General features: G+C 49.6%; 1 protein-coding gene and 1 long non-coding RNA gene across 2 annotated transcripts in view; one reads left to right on the top strand and one right to left on the bottom strand.

Annotated features, from left to right (window-relative positions):
• Positions 1-1,711: 1,711 nt before the first annotated feature.
• LOC118894437 lies at positions 1,712-22,830 on the bottom strand. Its single transcript, XR_005019712.1, has 3 exons — positions 22,765-22,830; positions 3,057-3,165; positions 1,712-2,022 (listed from the first exon to the last, which is right to left on the bottom strand). It is a non-coding gene; the product is annotated as an uncharacterized LOC118894437 (long non-coding RNA).
• Positions 22,831-23,026: 196 nt separating this feature from the next.
• SIM2 (SIM bHLH transcription factor 2) overlaps positions 23,027-25,355 on the top strand; it is a 45,965-nt gene continuing 43,636 nt past the window's right edge. The window contains exon 1 of the mRNA XM_036849603.1: positions 23,027-23,790. Coding sequence (XP_036705498.1) covers positions 23,616-23,790 — 175 coding nt within the window. The 5' untranslated portion in view covers positions 23,027-23,615. The remainder of the gene's footprint in view (positions 23,791-25,355) is intronic.

Consider the following 25,355-nt stretch of genomic DNA (forward strand, 5'->3'; position numbering starts at 1 on the left):
GGTTTCCAATCCATCCAATCTGGTTTCCAATCTGTGGCCTCTCTCTACAAGGCCCCCTCCCCTCAGGGACCTGGTGCCCGGCATTGTGCAAACCTCCTTCCCAGGCACGGAAATACTCACTCCTCACCCATTCCGCACTGGGCTGCAGAGGGGACGTCCAGGGCTCCGTTCAGGGCTGGGGACACGGTCACCTTCTCTCTTGCCTACCTCCACATCCTAGAGGCTTCAGTGTTTTGTCTTCACAAAGAGGCCATTCCTCATGTCTGGTTTTGTGGACCAAACATGAGACCCCAGGAGGGGTCCCACAGCTTGACTGTATGCACGTGGGTTACCTACATGCGTGACCTCGATCCATCCCTCATCCAACAAAATTCAATTTGACAACTGCCTAAGGTCTCTTCTCCCTAATGAGTCTTTTCTTCCACTTGTCATGTCTAAAGAGAACAGCATCCCTGGTGCCTGTTTTGTCTGTTAAAGAATCTTTTTCTCCTTCCCAACTCTGTATCCATGTGCTGTAAACCTAAAGGGAATTTCTCTTTACGATGTCTAATCAAATGCAGAAATAGGAGAGATATCTTGAACCCCCCGGGGAGAGCAGGGTTGGATATGCATTTAGACAGGACGGGAGAGGATATCTATGCAGACAGAGGGGTGAGAGGAAAACAGAAAAGGCCAAGCAGTCACGGGTGACAAGCAGGGGAGCAGAAGAAAAAATGAAATGAGTGGGAAATTGATGGCAAACAGAATCACAGGCACTGGGGACCTAGTCAGGGTGTGTGTAAGCCTTTAGGTCCCCCCCATTTCTGGAAGCCCGTAAAGCAAGAAGACACTGATGCTGGCCACCAGCCCAGAGCCTCTGTGATACCTGACTCAGTTTACAGGGTCCCCTGATCGACCCATCCCTGCCAGCCTCCTGACCGCAGTTCCAGGTGGAATGGCCCCAGAGTGGTCTCGTGCCATTCCCACCATCACCAAGCTCCTCTTAGCCTCCCCCAGGGGTGAGACCCTATCACAGCCTCCATTGTGCCCCCCAAGGTAGGAATTGCCATAGCTCCGGCACCCGGGTCTGGCCTGACCCAACCCATGAAGGTTCTAGCAACTGCTAGAAGCTACAATCTAGAAGGATAGGGCAATCTTTGCCAGGAGAGAACAGCAGATAATTGCTTGCCCTTCCTGGCCCCCCCCCCACCCAGCCTGTTCCAAGTAGAGTGGTTACATACGGGCTCTCCTGAGATATCTCACAGGGCCACGCAGCCGTATCCCCTAAGAAACTGTGGCCATTTGCCTGTGTTTCCTTCCCTCCCTTTCTGCCTCACTCCCCTTTCTCCCTCATTCTGGCTTCCTTGGGATAGCACTACCACTCCCCACCCAAAAAAGTATTAGCACACAAGCTTTGCTGCAGGCTCCGTTTTCTAGGGCTCCCGGACAAGCCTTGCCCCAGCAGACGGGCACCCCTCAGCAGAGCAGTGCGGAACTGCACACTGGGATGTAAACTACAACCGTATCCATTTCCTGGAATGGGTGTTTGAGGCATAGTCAGCTATATCCGTTTCCTAGGACTGCTGTAACAAATTACCACAAACTGGATGGCTTAAAACAACCAAAATGTATTCTCTCACAGTTCTGGAGGCCAGAAGTCTGAGATCAAGGTACTGGCAGGGCTGCACTCCCTCCCCAGGCTCTGGGGGAGAAGCCTTCCTTTCCTCTTCTAGCTTCTGGTAGCTGCTGGCACCTCTCCGCGCTCCTTGGCTTGTAGCTGCATCCCTCCATCTTTGCATCACGTCTCCTCGGCACATCTGCCTAATCTCCATCTGCATCCCTCCTGTAAGGACACCTGTGATGGTGTTTAGGGCCTGCCTGGATGATCCAGGATGATCGCCTCATCTCAGGATCCCCAACTTAATCACATCCGCAAAGTCCTTTTTCCAAACAAGGTCTCATTCACAGGTTCCAGGGATTAGGCTGACAACATATCTTGAGGGGGGCGGGCACTTTCCAATCGACCATACCATCCTCACTCTCCTGGTTGGAATATGCAGTAGAGAGAAAGAAAAAAAAAAAAAAAATCAAGTGAAACGCTAACTTTACCACCAAACAGTTCTAGGGAGAGAGAAGCATGAGCAGGAAAAAAGGGCTAATGTTTCCATTTCTGGTGCCGACTGGGGCACAGGAGAGATCCCACTTTCAATCTTCATGTCAACATGTGTTATTTCTTCCTCGAGAGAAACAAAACTGAATAATCCAGCATCGCCAAGTGGAACAGATCACAAGTGGAAGAGCCGGGGTTGGCTGCATGCCCCTGGCCCGTGGCAATGGGACCCCCCCACCCAGCCCCTCTCTGGCATCCCGCCAGCTCTTTTTGGCTCCTTTGGGCCAAAAAGCCCCCAGCCCAGCCATAGCTGGAGTGGAACTGTCAGTGGCCCCATTTAAAGCCCATCTGTGAAAGGCTCATAAATCACACCCTCGGAAAACTCACTCCTCATTATAACTCAGCAGAGAACAACTCTGTCCAGAGATTTAAATAAATGTGAGTGTGTAGTAGGTTGGTTGTTTTTTCAGCGGGGGCTTCTATGTAGGAGGATTTTGCATCATGTTCTTTCAGCGGTTCATGTTAATAAGGCCAGGAATAATTACAGGCCTTTCTCCAAATGTAGCAGTCTCTATTGTCAGATTAAGCAAGTGGCCGATGAACACTCAGTGTGATTTCAGGGGAGCCAGCAAGGCTTAGAACCCCAATGCCTCTCCCCTCTGACCTTGCAAAACAACTAAGTCAATGTCCCAAATTCCACAATTAGAGCTTCCTTCCTTTGGACCTGCCCATGGTCAAAACACTAATATCACTGAAAGGGGCCACACTTTTAAGCAGGGTTCACGTATACATTTATCCTAGCATTTTCTCAGAGCAAGGGTTATGGTGGGAATGCAGGATAATCCATTGGATGGGACAGGGAGACACAATTAAGGGGAAGGTGAATAATCACATGCAGGGTTGAATCCTGGAGAAGGTTCCTTGTGCTTCTCATTTTACAGTTGAACTAAATGTATTAAGTGCCTACCTTGTGTCCAGGGATACGATCTTCCTTATAGATGATCTCATTTAATCCTCACATCCACCTGTGGGGTAGGCACCAAAGCTCCTCCATTTATAAGTCTGTTTGTTCCCACCTAAAGTGACACCAAACAAGTTATCAAAGTGTATATGTCTGTGTCAAGTTGAGTTTCACAAAAGAACTGTCTCCAGACCCTGAGAAACTAGTGCTTTGGGGCTGACTTGCTTCACAACAAGATGTCAGACACGACATATTTCTGGAGATGGAAGAGATCTCCAGAGCTGCCACAAAATAGACAGACAGACATGCAGACAAAGGAAAGCTGAGTCTGAGAGGGGACAGGGAGGAAAGCAGGGAGGTGGGGTTCTCCAGGTTTCTGTGTCCAGAAGCTGAGCAGGAATCACCAAGAGCTAGGACAGGCGTGGCCATGAGCTGGCTGAGAGGCCAGGAGGGAGACAGGGCTGCAGAAACCAGGTATCTGCGTGGCGGGAACTGGCCTGAACCTATGGCAACAGGGAGGCGGTGGGGCTGTCCTGAGGTAGAATCCCGTAGAGGGACCGAAATCTGAGATTCTTACTCTAAGAAAAAAATCTTTGAAGGATTCTGGGGTGAACTGTATGGAAAAGAGGGGGCTTTTCGCGTCTATGGGTAAAAGGAGATGTAGACCCTCTTTGGAGGAAAGGCTTCTCAAGTTAGCTTGCAGGAATCCCACAAATTAAAATGAAGCACAACCTCACGAACAAAAATCAACAAATACTTGGGAAGGCAAGTCACTATGAACAAAAGCTAACAGAAACAAGAAACAGCAGCTGTAGATCCCCAAGGACTACAGATGTTTCTACTGTAGCAACAGCATGCAGAACTGTGAAGTATAAAACATCTAAAGAATGCATACACTTATAATGTATGAATAAACAACAGGAAAACATTAGGCATCAATTGGTAGAATCAGGGAGAAAAACAAATCAAACGTTTAAAAATTAGTAACACCTAGAAAAATGGTACAGATGAGCCAGTTTGCAGGGCAGAAGTTGAGACACAAATGTAGAGAATGGTCATATGGACACCAAGGGGGGAAAACTGCGGTGAGGTGGGGATGGTGGTGTGCTGGATTGGGCAATTGGGATTGACATGTATACACTGATGTGTATGAAACTGATGCCTAATAAGAACCTGCAGTATAAAAAAACAAACAAAACAACTAATACTAAACTTTCATTGGGTTATTTGTATGGAAATATGTTAATATAAATGTTTCAGACATTACATGAAATTTCTAAAAATCTTATATTTGTATTTGTATGGAAATATGTATGGAAATATGTTAATATAAATGTTTCAGACATTACATGAAATTTCTAAAAATCTTATATTTGTATTTGTATGGAAATATGTATGGAAATATGTTAATATAAATGTTTCAGACATTACATGAAATTTCTAAAAATCTTATATGTTCTGGTATAATGTTATAAGTAATAATCCTAGTTATTACTTTAAAATGTATATCTCAGAAATAACTAATTTTCTTGTCAACTGCATTATTATGAACTTTCATCAAATCTTTAACCGTGGTCATTTTTAAGTCTTTTGTCATTTACAGACAGTTCTGGGTGTACTCTGATGATTTTGCAAATATGTTCCTATAAAAGGGTTTCATCTTCAAGAAATTCATGGAAAAGACTCTGACAAGTACAGGTTTCTGGTAACTGACTGTACTGCTGAACTGAATGAATAAGCATTTTCAGAACTCTAATGAAAAACTGATGAACTCATAAAAGTGCTAACAAAAGATCAAGATGAAAAAAAAATTAATTACATGGGACTGAGTGAACTGATGAGGATGAGTATAATTTTTGTGACTTTCTGACTGAATTTAAAAAAAAAAAAAAAAATCCCACAAGGACTCAGAGGCAAAGAATATACAAATCAATTTTCACTGCAAAGTAAAGGAGCTGTTACAGTGGAGGATTACTGGACTGAATGTCAATATTATGACATAGTATGAGTGTGTTTCATGTTTGGTAATTGCAATCATTGTTGCTTTTGTTGTGGTCATCCATGTACAATGCTTGGTGTCAGTCTATTTATGTCTTGTAAAAATAAAATACAGTGTGTGTGTGTGTGAATAAAAAAATAAAAAAAAAAAATTAGTAACAAAACTGTTGGAGAAAAGCGCAATGGATATAAATACTGAAGAAGTCACCCTTTCATGTATCATTCACCAGTGGAGGGAGTTCTCATTTAAATTTGCTTCTAGTACTTTGTCAGTCACTTTTTTATATTCTTTGCAAAATTCACACAGATTATTGATTATTTTTAATAAAACCAATGTTTCTGTACCAATGGAAAAAAACCCTCAATGGATAAGTTAAACAGTAGATTACACTGTTAAAGAGAGAATTCATGAACTGGAAAATATATCTGAATAACTTATCCAGAATACAGCAGAGAGAAAGAGATAAAGATATGAAAAAGTATAAAAGATATGGGAAAAGAACAAGAAGATCTAGCAAAGAGCTTGGCAAACTATGGCCTGTGTGTCAAATTCATCCAGCCACCTGTTTTTGTAAATAAAGTTGTATTGGAACCACCACACTCATTTGATTGTGTATTGCCTATGGCTTTTTTTTACAATACGATAGAGCTGAGTAGTTGTGACAGAGACCATATGGCCTCCAAAGCCTAAAATATTTACTCACTGGCTTTTTACAGAAAAAAAAAAAATTGCCCCCGGACTAGTACATACATGACTGGGAACCCAGGAGGAAAATTTGGAGAGAAAGGAAGAAAGGTGATATTTTAAAAGAGAATGACTAAATTTTCCAGAACTATTTAAAACATGTAGCCACATCGCCAGAGAGTACAACATATTCCAAGCAGGATAAATAAAAAGAGTCATGCTTGCATTACAGGTTGAATTTTGTCCCTGAAAAAGATACATCCAAGTCCTCATCCCCAGTACCTGTGAATACGACCTTATTTGGAAATAGGGTCTTTGCAAATGTCATCAAGTTAAGAATTTTTTCTTAAGGCCATGCCACACAGCATGTGGGATCTTCGTTTCCCGACCAGGGATTGAACCTTCGCTCCCTGCGTAGGAAACGTGAGTCTTAACCACTGAGCGCCAGGGAAGTCCCAAGATAAGGCTCTTGAATGAGATCATCCTGAATTTGAGATGGGCCCTAAATTCAATTGTCAGTGTCTTACAAAGAAAAAGGAGAAAGAGAGAGAGAGAAAGGGGAAAGATATTAGTGATACCGACACAGGGAAGAAGGCCATGTGAAGACAGGGGCAGAGATTGGAGTGTTGCAGCCACAAGCCAAGGAATGCCTGGAGCCACCTGAAGCTGGAAGGGGCAAGGAAGGATCCTTCTCTAGAGCCTTTGGAGGGAGTGCAGCCCTGCTGACACCTTGATTTTGGATTCTGTCCTCCGGACCTGTGAGAGAATAAATTTCTGTTGTTTCAAGCCACCAAGTTTGTGGTAATTTGTTACAGCAGTCCCAGGCAACTAACACAGATTTTGTTTAGCGTGGTAGAATAAAGATGATTCTAAGTTTTTCTGCATTCTCCATTCTCCATACTAAGAGATGTTATTTATCTCCCCTCCTCTGGAACCTGGGTTGGCCCGTGGTTGTTTTAACCAATAGAATATGGCAGGAGTGATGCTGTGCCAGGTCCAGGCTAAGACTTCAGAAGCCCTGGCAGATTCTGCTTTTATGCTTTTGGGAGCCTTGAGCTGCCTCGTGAGATATGCAGCTACCTGCTGAAAAGAGCCCATGGAGAAACCAGAGCAGAGAGAGGGGAGCCCTGGGACTCGATGGAGAAAGAAAGAAAGGCCCCGCTATCCAGCATTCCAGCCAGCCCAGCTGTCTAGATGTCCCTGCCACCCAACACTTTGGAGCTGGCTTCTGGCTTTGCCTCCCTCCTGTCCCCTTCCAGAGCCTGGTTCTCAGGATAAGAGCCCTTCATGCCTTCTCAATCCCAAGGCACTCCACCAGAGATAGTCCTGCCCAGGGGTTCTTGTCACAGGTGGATGAGCCAGCTTAGATGTCCCGGTCCAGTCAAGCCCCAAGATGACTGCAGCCCCGGGCAGCAGAAGAACCACCCAGCTGATCCCAGTCAACTCACAGAATCATGGGCCAACGAGGCAATGACAAATTTGAGAAAGAGATGTCCTTACAGATATAGGCATTGCAGGCAAAACCAGGTAAAGATGAATGGTTGGTTCTTGGTTCCTATTCTCAGTAGATGAGCTGATAATAATAAACTCTTCAGACATGAATGAGTAGGAAGTTCACAGGCAAAGTTAACTCTTGGGTCTTAGTAGCATATGACTCTAGTTTTGTTAACCATACACAAGAAGTGTATTGTTATTATTATTATTGTTATTATTATTATTCACCTCTTTTTATACCTATGTAGATAAAACTACTAATTAAATAAAGCAAAACATCAAATGAATAAATATTGAATTAAAAAATCATTAAAACAAGCTCATGTGGTTAAATATGTGCCTCAGGACCAGAAATTTGACCACCAGGTGGAACTGTAGAAGCAAAATGGCATCTCATTTTGGGTAATCACGCACATCTCATCCCATAGTCAGAAAGGAAAAAACACATCGTACCTGAGACAAACAGACAAAACAGGGTCAGAAAAATGAAGGAAATCTTGAGCCCTTCCTGTAAGTTACTAGCTCCCTAGCAAAAACAACTTTATTCCAGACTTTGGCAATGCTGCTGTTTGAAGATTTATCAGGACCTTTGTGGATATGACAACCATGTGATGAATTTGCTGTTTTTCTGCCATGCACAGACTAACTGTAATCTCAGTAACCTTGTTAATTTTGTGGATTTTTTTTTTCCTTTAGATACCTGTTGTATTTTTATTTGATGATCTATTCCTTCTAGCCCCTGGAGACTCTTTACAGATCTTTTTAAAGTATGCTTCTTTTCGAAATGCTTTTGTCTCCAAGTCTTCCATTTATAGAGGCCCTGAACTCAGAGACAACAGGCAGAGTAGAAGGTCGGAGCAGGACCCTGGATGGAAAGTAGGAGAATTAAGTGAACATCTATATGCTGAGCAGCCAAGTTCTCCCACTCAGTTCCCAGGACACTGGAATGAGGTGTTTTTTCCCCAGGAAAGAAATGGGAGGATTTGACCAAAAAGAAACTAAATGGCCCCAGTTAAAACACTTATAGATACTCATAGTTGGGGACCCCAGTGAAAAAATCAGATAGCCTCTCAGTCTCCCCACAGGGAAGCCCAGATTCCCACATGTCCTTCCAAACTGCTTAGAGCTTCCAATCAGACCCATTCTCTGACCTGTGGACAGGCCAAGATCTTTCCCTTGTCTTTGTTTGTTTGTTTGCTTGTTTGCTTTGCTTTCTGTTCTTGTTCTATGATCTGTTTCATATTAGACACCATCCTCTAACATCATGTTACAGACTTTTTTTCCCTAGCATTCTAACATGACCTGGCCTCTAACATGATAGGCAGAAAACAAACAAACTGAAAAAAAAGACATACGTGGGCAGTAGAATCAGAGCAGCAAATAGTATAGCCCCAAATTCCGAGAACTTCAACAAGTGACCATATTTGGATATGTAATTAGTTGTTATCTTGAGATAAAATTATCCTGATTCAGAGTGGGCCCTAAATTCAATGACTGGCATCCTTATAGGAAGAGACAAGGACACAGAGACACACGGGAAGACCGTATGAGAACAGAGCCAGAGATTGAAGTGATGCAGTCACATATCCAGGAATGCCTGGGGTCACCAGAAGATAGAAGAGGCATGGAAGGATTCTTCCCTAGAGCCTTCAGAGGGAGCATGGCCCTGATGACACCTTGATTCCTGACCTCCAGAACTGTGGGAGAATAAATTTCTGTTGTTTTTAAGCCACCAAGTTTGTGGTAATTTGTTATGGCAATGCTAGGAAATGAATACAAGCCATGCTGCTAGAGATGCAAAAGTTAGAATCCAAGGCCTGCCAGAGAGGAGGAGCCTTGAGGTTTCAAAAGCATTTGATTGGGATCTCAGGACTATATCCTGAGAGAAAGGGAAATCAGATTTAGTCTGAACACCAGACTAAATCTCAAGGGTGAACAATGCAGAAACATGCATATGAAACATGCGGAACTTAGTGTAAAAATCTAACATAGGTATAACTGGAGTGCAGACAAGATGATGGAGGGGACAAAAAGAAGTGATATTTGAAGATTTACTAGCTGAGAATTTACCAAAATGACAAAAGACATTAAACCACAGAGTCAAGCAGGATAAATACAAAGAAAATTGTTTCTAGGCAAATCAGTAAAACTAACGGAAACCAAAGACAAAAAACAATCTTAAAAGCAGTTAAAGAAAAAATACATGACATTCAAAGGAGCAACAATGAGACCAACAACTGACTTTTCAACAGGAACAATAGAAGCCAGAAGACAATGAAATAGGAAGGAAACTGCTCAATCTGCAGGGAAAGGAGTATCTATTAAAAACCGGCAGCAAACATGATATTTAATGGTGAAATCGAGCTTTCCTCTTGAGACCAGAAATGAGGAAAGGATGTCTGTTCTAACGACTTCTCCTCCAAATTGCATTGGAGGTCTAGTCAGCACCATAGGGCAATAAACAAATAAAATAAAAGATACGGTGATTGTGAAGCAAGAAATAAAATTGTGATTATTTGCAGACAACATGGCATGTTCTTCGGACAACCTGGTAGAAAAGCCCTCTCATCCATCCCTGTTGCAGGTATAGAGTGTGTCCTGGAGCAGAGATTATAATTCTTTGGGGCTGCCCACAGGCTGTGGGAAGGAGATATGCCTGGCTTGACTTAGCTGCCCCTGGCCAGGTCAGACTGTATCAGTGTCGGGGCAGGCAGGAGGGGGAACCAGCAGCTGATGGGCTGCATGCAGGCATACTAAGCCGCACAGTGGGGCCCTTGGACACCTGTGAAGGTCTGTACTCACCTTGAAAGCGTCCTCACGGCTGGGGTGCGGGGAGTGACATTAAACAGCAATACAAAACATGATGACAGGTTGAGAGAGAGACCACGGAAAAAAGAAAAGTTTTATATGTTAATACCTTGGATGTCACTTTTTCTCTGTTTTTGAAGAAACCTCACATTTTCATTTTACCTTGGGCCCTGCAAATTATGTAGATGGCCCTGCTTCCCTTTATACCTCAAGGCACAGCTTAGACCAGCTAAAGTCTCAGTGATAACAGAGGGGGAGGGGAGAGGAGATGCTGAGGGAAACACATGTGAGACTGTCCTCTTGAGAAGGGCAGAAGATCGCAGAACTGGCTGAGTCCCCTTTGTAGCTCCTGGCTTTCGTCTATAATGCACTCCTGAGACCATGCGCTGGGGTCAAACCTGAGAGGTTGGAATAGCAGATGTACCCTTGGAGAAAAATTCTTATAAGATCCTAACTTACACTTTCTCCTTTAGATATATTTTAAAATTTGTAAATAGTTTGGTATTGGGGTGGGATGAACTGGGAAATTGGGATTGACATATATACACTACTATGTATAAAATAGATAACTAATGAGAACCTACCGTATAGCACAGGGAACTCTACTCGGTGCTCTGACCTAATGGGAAGAAAATCCAAAAAAGAGGGGATGTATGTATAAGTATGGTGATTCACTTTGCTGTACAGCAGAAACTAACACAACAGTGTGAAGCAACTATACTCTAATAAAAAAAAATTTTAATAATTAAATAAATAAAAATAGTTTGGTATTTGTAAATAATTTGGTCTCTTTCTAAAAGATAAGAACCTTTTTTTAAAAAGGTTAACTACAATACCATTATCATACCCTAAAAAAAAGAACACAACCTTCTGAAGCTGTACTATGGGCCAGCAGGGACCACCACCAGGCAACAGTTCAGAAAGGTCCTTCATCAGCTAATGCACCTGAGGCCCAGTGTGATAGGTTATGTACAGTATGTGAGCAGACAATGCACAAAATCAAATGCATGAATCTGTGCTCAGCTAGAGAGTCCTTCTGTCCCCAGTGACCTCGGGGCAGCTGCAAATGGCGGCTGAGATATTATCCCTCCGGAAGCACAGGCGTCTCCTCTCTACATAGAACGTCCTCATTTCCTACCAGGACTCAAGGAGGAAAATTGGGTAGACATGGAGACCCCTGTGGATATTCACTTCCTTATTCCAAGTAATTGACATTCAACCTATGTATCTTTCAACTCAGAATATCTAGGGACATGCAAGTATTTTGTTTGTTTTATGGTCATTGCTATAGCCTTTTGGCATTTGACATTGTGAGTTGAACTCATGTTTAATGCATGAACTCGGGGAAAATTTGATAGATAGGACAGATTGCTAATATGTTTAAGGAATCGCTTACAATTATAAGACTAGACTCAAAACAGCAGAAACTCTCTCCAAATAAATGTGCAAGTAGCAAGTCTTCTACAAACTGTAGCAAGTCTTCTACAAACTGAATAACTCAGCAAGTACTCGACCTGAAAGGAAAGCTCTCGGAGCAAGTAATCTTGGCTTTGGCTCATGCCCCTCCTGACCTATTAAATTATACAAGGGCATCAGTCATTGAAAGCTAAAATTAACACTTACGGGTCTTGCCAGAGAGCTCTGATACCTCCAGTGGGAACTTTCCATGTGCTTGTGACAGACCAACATCCACTGGTGTTGCCATGGGAAAAAATAAGAATTGAATTCCCTGCCTTGGTTTTTCCAGCAACTGCCAAGTGGGCAGTCTGCTTGGCCTTTGGTGATAACTCTGCTTTGGTAACACTGACTCAGCAAATATTTATTGGCCATCCACTACATGCCCAGTATGATGCTGGGTGCTGGGGGTAAAGAGGTACACAGGACAGACAAAGCATGCACCCCAGATCCAGAAGATCTGGGCCCCTAGACCAGCCTCAGTACTCATTAGCCATGTGGTTTGGGGCCAAGTCTCAAAAATCCAGTAGATTCTAGGCACTGGAAGAGTTCCTAGTGAAAGTAACACTCCACACCAAGTTAGTAAGAGCTGGATTAAATCCCAGCTCTGTCCCTTCCCAGCTGTGTGGCATGAGCCTGTGGTCATTTAGAAATGGCCAGAAAGGAAGCAGCAGCAGTTGGGAGTGGGTGAGTGAAAGGGAGATCTGAGGGAAACTGCTTGGTTATAATTTCTTCTTTTCTTTAATCAGAGTGTAACTTTCATATAGTTAAATATTAAAACATACACAGGTCTTAAGTATGGGGCTTGATGAATTTTTCACATGAATCTCATATAACCACAACCCAGATCAAGATACAGAACATTTCCAACACCCAGTAGATATAATTTTTAAAGCGAAAATACCAAAACCCAAATCTCAGGACCTCTGATAGGTTACCACAATCAGTGCTACCAGCCACAGAGCTGATTTCTGACTAGTGGAGATGAGCTTATAGTCTCATTCTTCTGGTGACCAAGAGCACTACTTATAAACTAGTCTGCTGGACGTGGGCGTACAGATGAAGCCCGTAAATATGACTTAGAACAGAGTTTTAACATGTACTAAGCTAACTGGCCGATCCAAGGATGAAATCTACACTCTTGCCCTCTCCTTAACACCAAACTCAAATGTACTAGTTACCCAGGCCAGATTTTCCTTGTTATAAAATTTATTAAATATTTATCATAAAATTGTTGCAAGGCAAAAATAAAAGTTGGAGGCATATTATTCATTACAGCCAAAAGGCGGAAACAACTCAAATGACCATCAACGAATGAATGGATAAAGAAAATGTGGTATATCCATACAATGGAATATTATTCGGCCGTAAAAAGGAATGAAGTCCTGATACATCCCACAACATGGATGAGCTGTGAAAACGTCATGCTAAGTGAAAGAAGCTGGACACATAAGACCACATACCATATGATTCTATTCATATGAAGTCCAGAATAGGGAAATCCAGAGACAAAGTAGATTAGTGGCTGCTTAGAACTGGTGATAGGAGTTGGAGGATAGGGAGTTAATAGCTAATGGGGTTCCTTTCTGAGGTCATGAAAACGTTCTAAAACTGACTGTGAGGATGATTGCACATATCTCTGGACATACTAAAAACCACCGAATTGTACACTTCAAATTGGTGAATTGTATGGTACATGATTTTAGTTAAAATTCATAGTCTCCTTAGGAGGTAGCTTCTATCCCCAATGTACAGATCACAGAACTCAGGGTTAAAGAGAAGCCAAACTAGATTTGACACCAAATCTTGCCCTCTTAACCACTGTGCAAATACTCATTTAAAAAAGGCATTTTTCACATTAGAAATGATTTCCATAGGACATCATTTCTTATCTCTTAGTTGATGAGAAATAGAATTACTAGCTCAAAAGCTGTGAACATTTCTAAGAACCTTGATACACATTAGAAGGCCAGATTCTCAGTCAAGGTTATCATCAGGATGGCGAATGCCTCCATGGCAGGGACTCACGTTTATCATGCGAATGCCTGGCTCTGTGCCTGGCACACTGTGGCCACCCAGGGATATCTCCTGAATGAGTAACAGCATGTGTGCAAGCAGGAGAGCGGGAGGACTCCCCAATGCAAAGAACTGCACTCCTTTTGATACATAACGTACAAGCTCCTAAGTGAGGCCAGCTCTAGACTACACATGAATAATGAGCGCCTGGAACATGCAGCCCTCGATCTGTCTGCTTTAGCCACCTTCACACGCCAGGTGACTCACCACACAGTCCCCTGATTTAGTTGACTGCGAAGAGGTCGAAAATGACTTAATAAGTTACACCACAGCGCATCTGGGTTACCACACACACGGGGTTGGAAATTGCATCTATTCTTTTAGGTAGTAGTTCAGTGGGAGCATTTTTTAGCAAGTGCAACTGTTTTCTGTTTGTATTATTTAATAGCTTCCCTAGTAAATGTTGATTCTCCATATAAATATTAGCAACTGACATACATAGCCACAGTCCACCAATGCCCAGAATAAGTTAGACTATAAACCCAATGCCTTTGGAAGCTGCATTAACCAGTGCAGGCCACTAAATTGCCTTGACAAGCCCGGCCCTACTTCTCCACCAGAAAGCAGTTGTACCTATATCACAACCAGCTAAAGAGGTTTGCACTGCTAAAACCTTGGGATCTCAATGAACTGCTTTTTCCTGCAGAGCAAAGTTTGGTGGCAAGAGGGTCTGTCTTGAGAATTTCACCACTCAGGTGCCAAACCACCTCATCTGACCTGTAATCAGGTGGGTCTATGTTCCAATGGGTTCATTCTTTCAGAGTCTATCACATGGGGTTTTCTCCAGTCTTTACTGCCCCTTAAAAAAACCCCAAACCCTACGGTTATTAAAGATACTCCTTTTAGTGTTACCTTACCCACCTCTTGTACTATACTATTCAGGGGTCTTTAAAGGGATGGAATTATAACTTGTATTATCAATATAGGAAATACCTAGAGAAAATGCAGATGCCCTTTGGCTCATATTCCACAGGCTGCTCTCCTGTCTATGAAACTATATCAGGTTCTCCTGGCACAGTCAGAGGAAGGCTGAGAGGCAGTCTTACCCAGCCAGACCTTAATGATTTTATTTATTCCACATGGCCTAAAAACATGTTTGAACATAACTTGCCATAATTTTTCTGGTGATTTCTATAAATCACTTTTTAATTATGAATTATGTTTTTTAGAGACACTCCTGAGAAATTCTACCCAAGGTTCCCTTGACAACCATCTCATAAAGTATCTAAAGTGAAGCTGCTTCCACAACCAATGCAGAAAATCAACTTTAAAGCATAGATTCCTAAAATATCCATTAGTCTCCTTTGCTGAGAATGAATCTCAGATTCACACATGCAAAGGGTTGCTGAGAAATTCAGATCCACCCACATAACTAGCAAAATACATTTACTGTCAAATAAGGTTCAAAGGATTTTTGTACAAATATAAATATTCTAACTTCACTTGGAGCATTTTTTCTTTTCTTCTAGCTAGGGATTTTCTCTGTGTGTCTAAATTATTGCCTTTCTACCCTCGGCTGAAAGTTTTCAGCTTTTATAGGATCTGCTATGTCCACCGCAGGAAGGATCTTTGCCTACTGGATCAATCCAGGCCACTCAGAAATTAAAGTGTTTGTACACGATAATGAGCACAAATTTCCATTTCTGGAATTTACTTAGGAAAATCCAACTGCTGGATCTCAAACAATCAGGTAAGGTCCAAGTACTCTTAAAGGACAGTTGGGTGGGGGTTAGCCTGGAAATTCTAGCACTTTCTGCAGGTGCAGCTTCCCCGGCTTCCACTTTCCTTCCTTTGGCAGAGTTGACAGCTTCTGCAAAAATAACGATGTAGACATCAAGCTAAACAGAAATATAAATAGGTCAATTAGCTTTCAAAGGAGCACTCTTTATGTTGCTTAAACAGGGAGGTATTTTCTGGTCAATTACTTTAAGTAGACATCAATAAACACCAAAGTTATTTGTGCATGAGGAGTCATGGCGCTGGGCTTTTCCCTCCCTGGCCCCCAACGGTCCAGGGAGTAAACCAGACTCACACAGGCGCTTTCCAGTGCTCACTACCGTGTTTAAAGTGTTCAACAAGTGTTTGAGGCTATCGCTTTCAGTCCAGACCGTGCTGAGAGCCCCAAAAGACGTGGCACCTGGCGCCTGTTGCCTCGCCAGGTCACCGGGCCACTCTCCTCCGACGGCGTTCACCACCGCCCGTTTCTTTCCCCACGCCGTCTTGTATTTATTCAAAAGTTAGATTTCGCAATAAACTCTTCCAAGTATCCACCTCTCCCCGCCCCCCACGCCCTGCTCAGGGCCCGGCAATTGGTAGGAACGCTTCAAAATGAAATGCGAGATTGAAACTAGGTCTCACACCACCATAATAAAGCGGTTTAATGAGCTTCGATCTTGGGAACGGCGTAGCATTTGCACAACTCCATGAAGCCACGCGCACACTCACACCCTGACCACCCCTCCCGTAAAAGGGAAAGCGAAGACAAAGTGCCCCTTAACGTGAAAATCTGCCCGGCGCCCGAAGGCTCACCCCGCCTGGTTCAAAAGCTTCTGGGAGAGAAGTACAGAGAATTCCGTACTCAGATTAAATAATGTCTTTGTCTACACCCGCTGGGCGAAAAGAACGTTGGTGCTATAACCAAGATTATTTTGTTTCCGCTCTCTAAAAAATGAAGACGGTGCTGGAGTTGGGGCCAAAAATATTCATAAGCCACACAGTTTGAATCCACCCTGTAGTTTATCAGCTAACCGATACTTTTGCCAGGGAAAATATTCTTGAATTGAGGAAAAGTGTTAAATTTAAAATTCTCCTTTTATACGAAAACGTGCTCTACCCCGTGCCTCCTCCTCCAGGGTATTTGCTCTGGCACCTAAAAGGAATTCTGTCTTGGGGCAGTTAAGAGGGGGAGAAGAACGGCGGAGGGGAGCTGGACCTTCTTTCTCAATCTGGGAACCACGCCGGATCTCCCTCCAAGAAGGCTGAGCCGCCAGCGTGAGAACTCGACTCCAGATCCGGTCTAAGAGCGCGCGAGCTGGGGACGGCTCGGGGATCTTTGGCGAAGCCAAGATGAAAGTACGGGCCCCTTAATTTCCACCAGACTTCCCTTCATCCACATACACCGGCTCTCACCCACTCCCCAGACCTCACGCGGGCCCCGGGTCGCTCTGGTCCCTACTTCCCACGTGGAAAGAATCCGGGGGGAGGAGCGGAGCCGAGGCCGAGAGAGTACAGGGGGCACGGGAGACGGGCTAGCACCAGACGAGGTCCGCACGGCCCCACTCACGCAAGTGAGCGTGCCGCACACCTCCCAGCGCGCACAGCCGCGTCCGCTCCAGCTCCCCGCCCGCTTGGCTACGTGCGGACCGAGGCCCTCCCCAGTGTACACTGCGCCCCAGCCGTGAACGCTGCGCGCACGCGTGCTCTCGAGCTCCCCACTCCCTCGTGCACTGCGCCCGCTCCGTGCGCACCGAGGCCCCTGACCCCTCCGTGTGTACTGAGCCTCTCCAGTGGCCGTGCGCATTGCGCCCCCTTCCGCCAACCTGCCCAGGCCGCGTTTCTAACCACGCGGGCGATCCCGAGACTCCGAGAGCGCAAAAGGCGGGAACCACACCGCAAAGTCTGTCCGAGACAATCTCCTTCTGGGCCCTCACCCAGCGCGGGGAGTAGGAGTTCCGAGTCTCTTCTGCGGAATTGAGAAGACCTCTGGCGGCGGGGAAGCCTGAAGCTCGGCCCGTGTCCCCGAGTGGGACCCGCAGGTTCCAAAGCCGGATTTCGTCCCAGGACAGGGAGAGCCGGCGAGGGGGCCCCGCCACCGCCTGCGTGCCATGCCGGATGGGGTGCGGTCCCCCTACCGGCGTGGCCCCCCGCCGCTCTGAAGTCTGGCTTTGGCGCGCCCAAAACCTCTGACGCAGGACGGCCCTCTGCTGTGGGCGTCTCCTCCTTCTCCTCCACGGATGGAAGAGTGTGTTCCCGGATACACACCTCTCAGAAAACCCGCCTTCCATGCCAGCCCTTAAAACTAAAGAAAAAAATAAAAATCTGCGCGAAGCAGGAAGATGCCCACGCCCTGGGTTGGGACGGCTGCGCGCGCTCAGGCCAGGCTGGAGGGAGCCGATGCAGCCGGCCCGCCTGCCCGCTGGCCTTTCTGTAACTTTCTCTACTAAACCGCGAATGAATTAGCGTACCTCTTCCTACAGATTGGTTCAGATTAGGGAGGTTTCCCTCAATGTTCGCTTTGCTTTGCGAACATTATATTAATAATTATATTAATTAAATAAAACGAGTTTGTGTCTTTAAAGTATTGTAATAGCCCTATATTATAGTCAGCCTTACATTAAGGGTTGGCTGTTACTATTATTACCTGCTAGGAAAAGAAAATTAAGCCTATCATGTTTGTGCTTTCTTTGATGTGCAGAAATATGTGTCTCTGGTGGGTAGATTTTTTTTTTTTAAGGAAAACTTTTGGTTGATGTTTTTGAAAGGCGGTTTCAGCGCCGTCGTTAATGAACTAATTGGTTTTCGGATTTCAAGGCGGCATGTCATTGATATAACCACTGAGGAACTTCAGCGCACACCAGACTGCAAAGACTCCTCCAGCTCAAGGGTTTCCAGGCACGATCGCGGGCTCGCTGGAGGCGAAAAGCGAGGTTTTGCCGGGGAGCGGATGGGCTGCTTCTCCCCGAACCAGGATTTTGAGGCGACGTTTCTGTTAAGCCGGAGCGAGAGCACTCTGGGAGCGGGCTGCGGGGGCTTCGTGCCGCCGGGTCGTAGAAGGGTCGCAGGAGGTCGGCGTAGGACACTCGGCTCCCTTCTCCTTCGGCCCGGATCCCTGGCCGGTCCCTGAGCGCCGCTCCTGGGCGCCGGGCGCTGCAGAATCCTCGCTCTCTCCGGAGGACGCTGGATGTGTGTGCACGGGGAGGGGTGCCAAAGTCCCGGGCACCTTCTCAGAGACGGGGGAGAAAGCGGGGATGGGTCTGGGAGACAGCGAAGGAGTGCAGAGGAAAGGGCTGCCCTCTCACTACCACCACCCCCGCCCCCCAGGTAAAATTAGAAGAAACGTGTGGCCGTTTCCCCAAACCTGGCGCGGCTTCCATGGCTCCCCGTGGCCCTCGCTGGGGACTGTGCTAATCACTACAATTAATTACCAGTGACACTGATTTTGATCCCTAAATGCATCGCCTTGAGTGAGGGAGAGAAGTAGGCAGTAGCTATTCTGTTCCTCGGATAGGAGGCACTGCCCCAGAGGGCCCCCTCAAGCCCGCAATCCCAGAACCCGAAGTCGACCGGGACAACCAAGTCCGAGAAGGACTGCGCTCTTTTCGGAATCCCAGGGAGCAGAGTCTGCCTCGAGCAGGCTGGGATACGCGACTGGGAGGTGGGAATAATCCCCCACTGGGTGGTGCCTCTCTCCCTCCCCTCCCTGTCCCACCCCCCCGCCCCCGCAGAGCCACTTGGGGCACCCTGCCGAGGACCGAACACACAAGAACCAAGGGACCCCAGGACCCTGTGCAGGAGGGCGGATCTGCCCTAGTTACTGTGACGTAATCAAATAATCAGAGAGAAGCCGACCAACCTAAAAGCAAACACTTTCTCCTAAGGGGTAACTTCCAGTGAAATAACTTATTAAAAGCAAAACAAAACAAAAAGAAATAAACTTCTCTCCCTCTACTACTTAGGAATGTGTGAGCAGAGCGAGTTACTGTCTCGACCTCTCAGGGAACGAATCATTACGAAATTGCTCTGGATATCTGTAATTACTTTTACTCAATGGGTAGTAATATTGTAATTGTTGTCCGAGCCTTTCTGGGAGTAGCAATGACCGCAGAAAAAGTTGATGACCGCAGAAAAGTTTCCTTTTCTTACACAAGGAAAGGAGTGAAAAATCGAAGTACCTTTTCAGATAGCTTAGACCAAACGCGCCTCCCAGCCTTGAAATACTCATATTTGTGATGCTGAACCCAAGCGGAATTTTCTAAGTAACCACATCATGCTAATTGCCTGTGCAGACAAGAGTCTATAAGTCGAATAGGTTCACATCTCCATAGTCCTGGGTTTTCTGCTGTCTCGGCTTGTTTGGGCGGTTGAAGTTCTCCTTAAACATCACTTCAGAGGTTCCAACCCCTTCCCCCAAATCTAGTGCTAGGCCTGGGAGAAGTCCTCCCCTCCCCACCTCCTTAGGGACAAAGTCTCTGATCCCTTTCTGCCACCGCAGCAGCCCATCCCTAGTGGAACATCTGCGCGTTTTCCCCTTGATCTCACGAGAAAGTCGGTTTCCGCGGAGGATGGGCCTCAGGTAGGCGCCGGGTGCGGCCCCGGGGAAAAACAGTTGCGGAGCATCTGAAGCGGAAAATCCAAGCAGATGTGAGGCGGCCGGGCCCCGCCCCTTTCCTCTTAGGGCCTCAATTTCTTCCAGATCAGTTTCCTAATGGAAAATTTCTAAGAGGTGGGGGGTATGCGGAGGCGTGCTCGTGCGCCTCGGGGTGCGCCTAGGCGCTGGAAGCAGGACAGACTGGGGCTGGTGGCGTCCCGCAAGCGCGGCAAAAGCTTATTGGACTCAAGGTGTCCGACCCCTCTTTCCACCTGCCCTCTTCCTGCCCCCAGCCTCTCGTCATTCTAGATTCTGCCAACTCCTTCTGGGCCAGTAGGAGAACCGCCGTTTCTGGGTGATGCCCGGGACTGAGGGGTCTTTCGTTGCCCTATGCTTCTCCCCTGCGGGCCCGTCTGCGTGCTCTGCGCGACGCGCTCGACTTTCGACTCAAAGTATAGACTAGGAGGTACTACCTGCACCAGGAGCCCTGGAGCAAGGAATACGCAGTAGGTGTCCCAACCGGCGGCCACCGGCCGGCTTCTCATCACTCCAATTAGCACGCGTTTAGTGCTTTTTCCAATTTACACAGAGCTTCTATCCTGTGGGTGTCCTAAGGGCCTCAGGCTTTCCCTTCGGCAGGGAGAGCCCTGGGACGACCCCATCCAAGCTCAGGGGTTCTTCCTTCGCCATTCCACGCAGACATGACTATTCTTCCCATCTGGGGAAGCCTCGAAGTTCGCGCCGAAGTACTTTGGGTTTTTTCGGTGGTGCTGTGTGGGAGCCCAGGCCCATCTCCGCGCGCTGTGTGTGTGTGTTGAATGAATGTGTTGGGGGGAGGGTGATAAAAGGCCCACTTGGGCGTTTGCTGGGGCACACTGTGGGCCCTAAAGTGCCCCACAGCCAAACATCTGCGAATCTTCAAACGCTCCGTTATGCTACGTCTCACACCACGCGATTCGAACCTGTCTCGCAGATGCAACAGCGGCTGCCACTGCTGAAGACCGGGTATCGAGATCTCAAGTACAATTTCCCGTGAAATCCGGGAACTTTGGTTTAAGGAACGTTTCTGTTCCTGTTACTTGTCGAGTTTTTCCCACTTCCACTTAACCATGTTTCTGCGATCTGGGTAATCCCTTTCAAGCCCAGGAGGAATTCTCCCGGGTCCATAATTGAGGATCGGAAATCGTGGGGGTGAGGGAAGCCTTAAATCCTCCCGAAGCCAGGAAGGTGCCGGAGTGCACACGGGGGCGGCCTGAGCAAGCGGCGGCGGGGCCCAGCCGGCAATCCCTTCCCCCCTGGAGCTCCTTCTCCCGGAAGCCGGGAGACCACAGCTGTCCCCGCAGCGGGGTGCTGGACTCCGGGCGGGGAAGTGGGCCGGGAGCCTTGCGTTTGGCCACTGCGTACCCGAGCCGCTCGCGCGCCCCATCCCCGACCCTCTGCGAGCACGGCTGGAAAAAGGAAAGCGCTCCTGGATCCGAAACCCCAAGGAAAAGTGCTGGTTCCTACGTGCGCCCGGCATTTGGTGGGGAGGCACCAACTCCTAAGCTCGCGCGGCTCGGTGGTTTCGAGCAAGGCCACGGCTGTGGGTTCCGCAGGGCGCCGGGGCAGGTGAGGCCGAGCCGGGGTCTGCGCACGCTGTCCTGCCCACCGAGGGAACTACGACGCCTCCAACGCCATCGAACTTCTGACCTTCAAAGGGGTCCCTGGAAAGGGTCACGAGCGCCTGCTGCCGACAAGGTCGCCGTAGGCCCTGCCCTCGAGACGCGGGGGAGGGAGGCGAGTACCAAGTCATTGTAATGGCAGTGAGCGCGCGGAGCCGCAGGCTCCTCCCGGGCCGGGGGCGAGAGAAGGCACCTCGACGGAGATCCTAGCGCTGGGCCCCAAGGCTCCGGCGTCTCCCCTCCCGAGCTGACCTCCAGATCAGGCCCCCACAGCCTACAGCCTCGGCACGCGTCCGAGGGACCCCAGGACCCCGCGCCCTGCGTCCACTGCGGCTGCCCTCTGACCCCGCGCGCCAGGAAGCTGGAGTCCTCCCAGAACATGCGTCCACACCGCGTCCGGAGGGCTCGGGCTTCTAGAAGGGAAGGGATGGGGGGCTACCTCGTGGCCGGGGTAGCTAGGAGGATCCTCCGGGGTTGCAGGCACAGGGTCGGGGTGGGGTGGGGTATACTCGAGGTCCCGTGTGGCCCTGAGGGAAAGCGCCGGGACGCCCTACGGCCGGCCGCGTCTCCGACTGCGCCTCCCTACGCCAACTGCCTCCTGCCCGCATCACCCTGGCCACCACGAACGCTTGTCCGATGACCCTCGCTCGGTGCTCCTCGCCCTGAAGCACCCGCCTCAGCCGGCTTCCCTGAAATTCCTGCCGCACTGGACCGGGCTTCAGGGACGGGTACTATTGGGCCCTGTTCCCGCCGCTGCCCTGGGCAAGGCCTCACCGGTAGGTTCGGCTCCCCCGCCCCTCTCTCCGTCCGATCCGCGCGTCCCCGCGGCCTCCAACCCCTCCAGGGAAGGCGCCAATCTCCTTTCGCTCTACCGTTTACAGGAGAGAAAGGGCATAAGGGTCACTTCCGAGCCCTACTCGCGCCGCTTCCCGGGGAGGGGGGTGGTCCTTCCCCTCCGGCGTCCCCCCACCACCACCACTTTCGGCTTTCGGACCTGCAAACTGGGGAGAGCGAGGGCTCGGGGCCCGCGCGGGCTCGGAGGACTCAGTCCTCCTCCGCAGGGCACTCAGGCAGCGCCCACCCAGTACCTGCGCGGGAGCCACAGAGGAGGTCTCCGCACCGCTTCCTCCCTCCCTTCCTCCTCCGCCCCTCCCCGCCGCTCCTCCTAGCGCCCAGGTCCCGCGACCCGCTCGCCAGAGCCGGTCCCCACCGCGCGCCCTGTGCACTCACCGCGATTTCCTCGAGGCCGGGAGCGCGCGGGTCTCTCCTGGGAGAGTCCCTGGAGGCAGCGACGTGGAGGCGCGCCTGTGACTCCGGGGCCGCGGTGGGGTCGGTAGGCGAGATTGGCCGCCCCCGCCCCCGCCGCGGTCCCTCCCCCCCTTCCTGCCCCCCCTCCCCCCCGAGCCGCGGCGGCCGAGTGCTCCGCCCGAAGGCGGGTCCGCCATAAACAAACGCGGCTCGGTTGCACGTGGACCGCTGAGCTTCTGCGCCTCGCGACCGATCGCAGGCTCCGGGCGCCGCATCTCCAGGCACAGGGAACCGCCAGGGAGGACAGGAGAGCGCACCCGGGCCGGGCCCCAGCCGCGTCCGCTCCCCTCCCGCTCCATGGCTCCGCAGCCGCAGCCGCCCGTGCGGTCCTCCAGCCCGGAGGGGCCTCGCGGCAGCGGATACGAACACCCGGTCAAGGACTAAACGGCACCGCCGCCTCCTCGCCGGCCGCTCTCCACCCCTAAGGAAAGCCGAGGCAGGGGAGACAAGAGGGAGAAAGGAAGAGCGAGCCGAAGCGAGCGGGAAGCCAGGGCTCTGGTCGCCGCGGAACAGTCCGGCCCGGAGGAGGCTGCGCCCGGGGAGGTGGCGGGAGGAGCGCGGGGCGGCGCCCCCGGGCTGTGCCGAGCTCCCGGCCCACGGCTGCAGAGAGGCGTCTTGGTGCCCCTGGTCGGCCCCACGCACCTGCCCGCGGCCGGCGCCCCACGTTCACCTGGTCTGCAGGGCCCCCTTCCCCATCGCCGCCGCTGCAGCCAGAGCGGAGCTCCGCGGGCCTGGAGCACGGCCGGGTCTAATATGCCCGGAGCCGAGGCGCGATGAAGGAGAAGTCCAAGAATGCGGCCAAGACCAGGAGGGAGAAGGAAAATGGCGAGTTTTATGAGCTGGCCAAGCTGCTCCCGCTGCCATCGGCCATCACCTCGCAGCTGGACAAGGCATCCATCATCCGACTCACCACGAGCTACCTGAAGATGCGCGCTGTCTTTCCCGAAGGTGAGGCCGCAGGTGGGCGGCCGGGAGCGCTAGGGGACCCAAGCGGGGAGCCAGAGCTGGCCCGGAGGGGCTGCCTGAGCCTTCCGGCCGGTGCCAAAACACCTTGGGGAGGTCGCTCCGGGAACTTCGGGTCCTCCTGGAGAGAGGGGCCAGGGCCCTGGTGAGAGACCAGGCCATCTTCTGGCCCAGGGCTGGGGGGTAGGGGGGGCGAACCAGGGATCGTTCCATGAGCGTACTAGTCCAATCTGGTCTTTCTTCTTTTCTTCCTTACTTTCTTCATTTCTTTAACTCCCCCTTTTTATTTTTTCCTTCCTACTTTCTTTCCGTGGAGGGGAAGCACAGTGCCCCCCGGGGCCGGAAGTGAAGCGTCTTGCTGGTCCCTGGGAGAGAGTGGAGTACACCGGGAGACCCAGGCCCTGCAGGCCCCAGCTCCCAGCAGAGCACTTGCAGGGACTTGGGCCTCAGACTCGGGCCTCTCAGGTGGTCTCTTCTCCGCTCGCCGTTCTTGGGGCTGGGGCTCTGGAGGTCAGGGTGGGAGAGACTGCTCAAACAGGTGAGCCGAGATGGGGCAGGGGAGAAAGGGAGGCGGTTAATTCGGAAATGGCAGGCGGGCCTGAGCATAGTCTTGTTTTCTAGATTGGATTATAAGCCCGGAGGGGCAGGTGCCATGGTGGGCAAGGGTCGCCAGGACCCACGGGCCCAGCAGGCTCTCAGTGGTCAGAAGTGGTGGCACACTGGTGGGCATTCCCTGCCAGCACACGGCCTGTGGGTGACAGTAGCTGCCAGGCGGGCACCTCTGAGCAGCAGGGCTGGAGGAGACCTGATCACCACGGCATCCCTTTTGGTGTCCCGGTGGTTCTGAACCGACCACCTTCCAATGTCTCTGTCCCCAGCCATGTTGGCTGCGGCCTGGCGGAAGGGATTAGGACGCTTGTCTGAGACGCTCTGCTCCAGCACCCGATGGGCAGCCCCCAACCTGAAGGCCGAGGAGCCACTAGAGCTGTGGCAGCCTCTGGAGCATCAGAAGCCAGTGCACGACTAGGGAGACAACTTTAGCCACAGGGCACGGGGAGGGTCGCTGCAGAGCCGCGACAGGTGTCTCTCCAGCGCAGGGCGCCTCCATTAAGGCAGTTCCAGGCCAGGCAATCGACCTAAAGTCAGTAAACTCGACCTCTTTACGATGGGCGCCCCTAAGTCTGTTATTTGTAATCGTCTCTGGGTCATAAACTGCCCTTTACACCACCTCCCAGGTGGAGATCCTAGGGCCTGTCCCCCAGCGTGACCTCCAGCTCTGCAGTGTGCTGGCTGGGGAGCCGAGCGCCACGGGACAGGGAGCCGAGGGGGCCAGAAGCGGTGGCCTGTCCTCACCGGAGCCTTCCAGCTGGGCTGTGCGGTCAGGCGGGCACTTTCCTCCCTGGAGCAGGAGCCCGTGACCTGACTGCCACAGCCCAGAGCTCTTAGAAGGGAAAGTTCTTTTCCTTTCCAACCCCGATCAACCGAGGTGCCCCCCTCCCACTCCTGCCCGTTCCGCTGGGAGCTGCGGCCCAGTGGACGCTATTTGTGGG

Source organism: Balaenoptera musculus, chromosome 4 (assembly GCF_009873245.2).
Source record: "Balaenoptera musculus isolate JJ_BM4_2016_0621 chromosome 4, mBalMus1.pri.v3, whole genome shotgun sequence".
Lineage (NCBI taxonomy): Eukaryota > Metazoa > Chordata > Mammalia > Artiodactyla > Balaenopteridae > Balaenoptera > Balaenoptera musculus.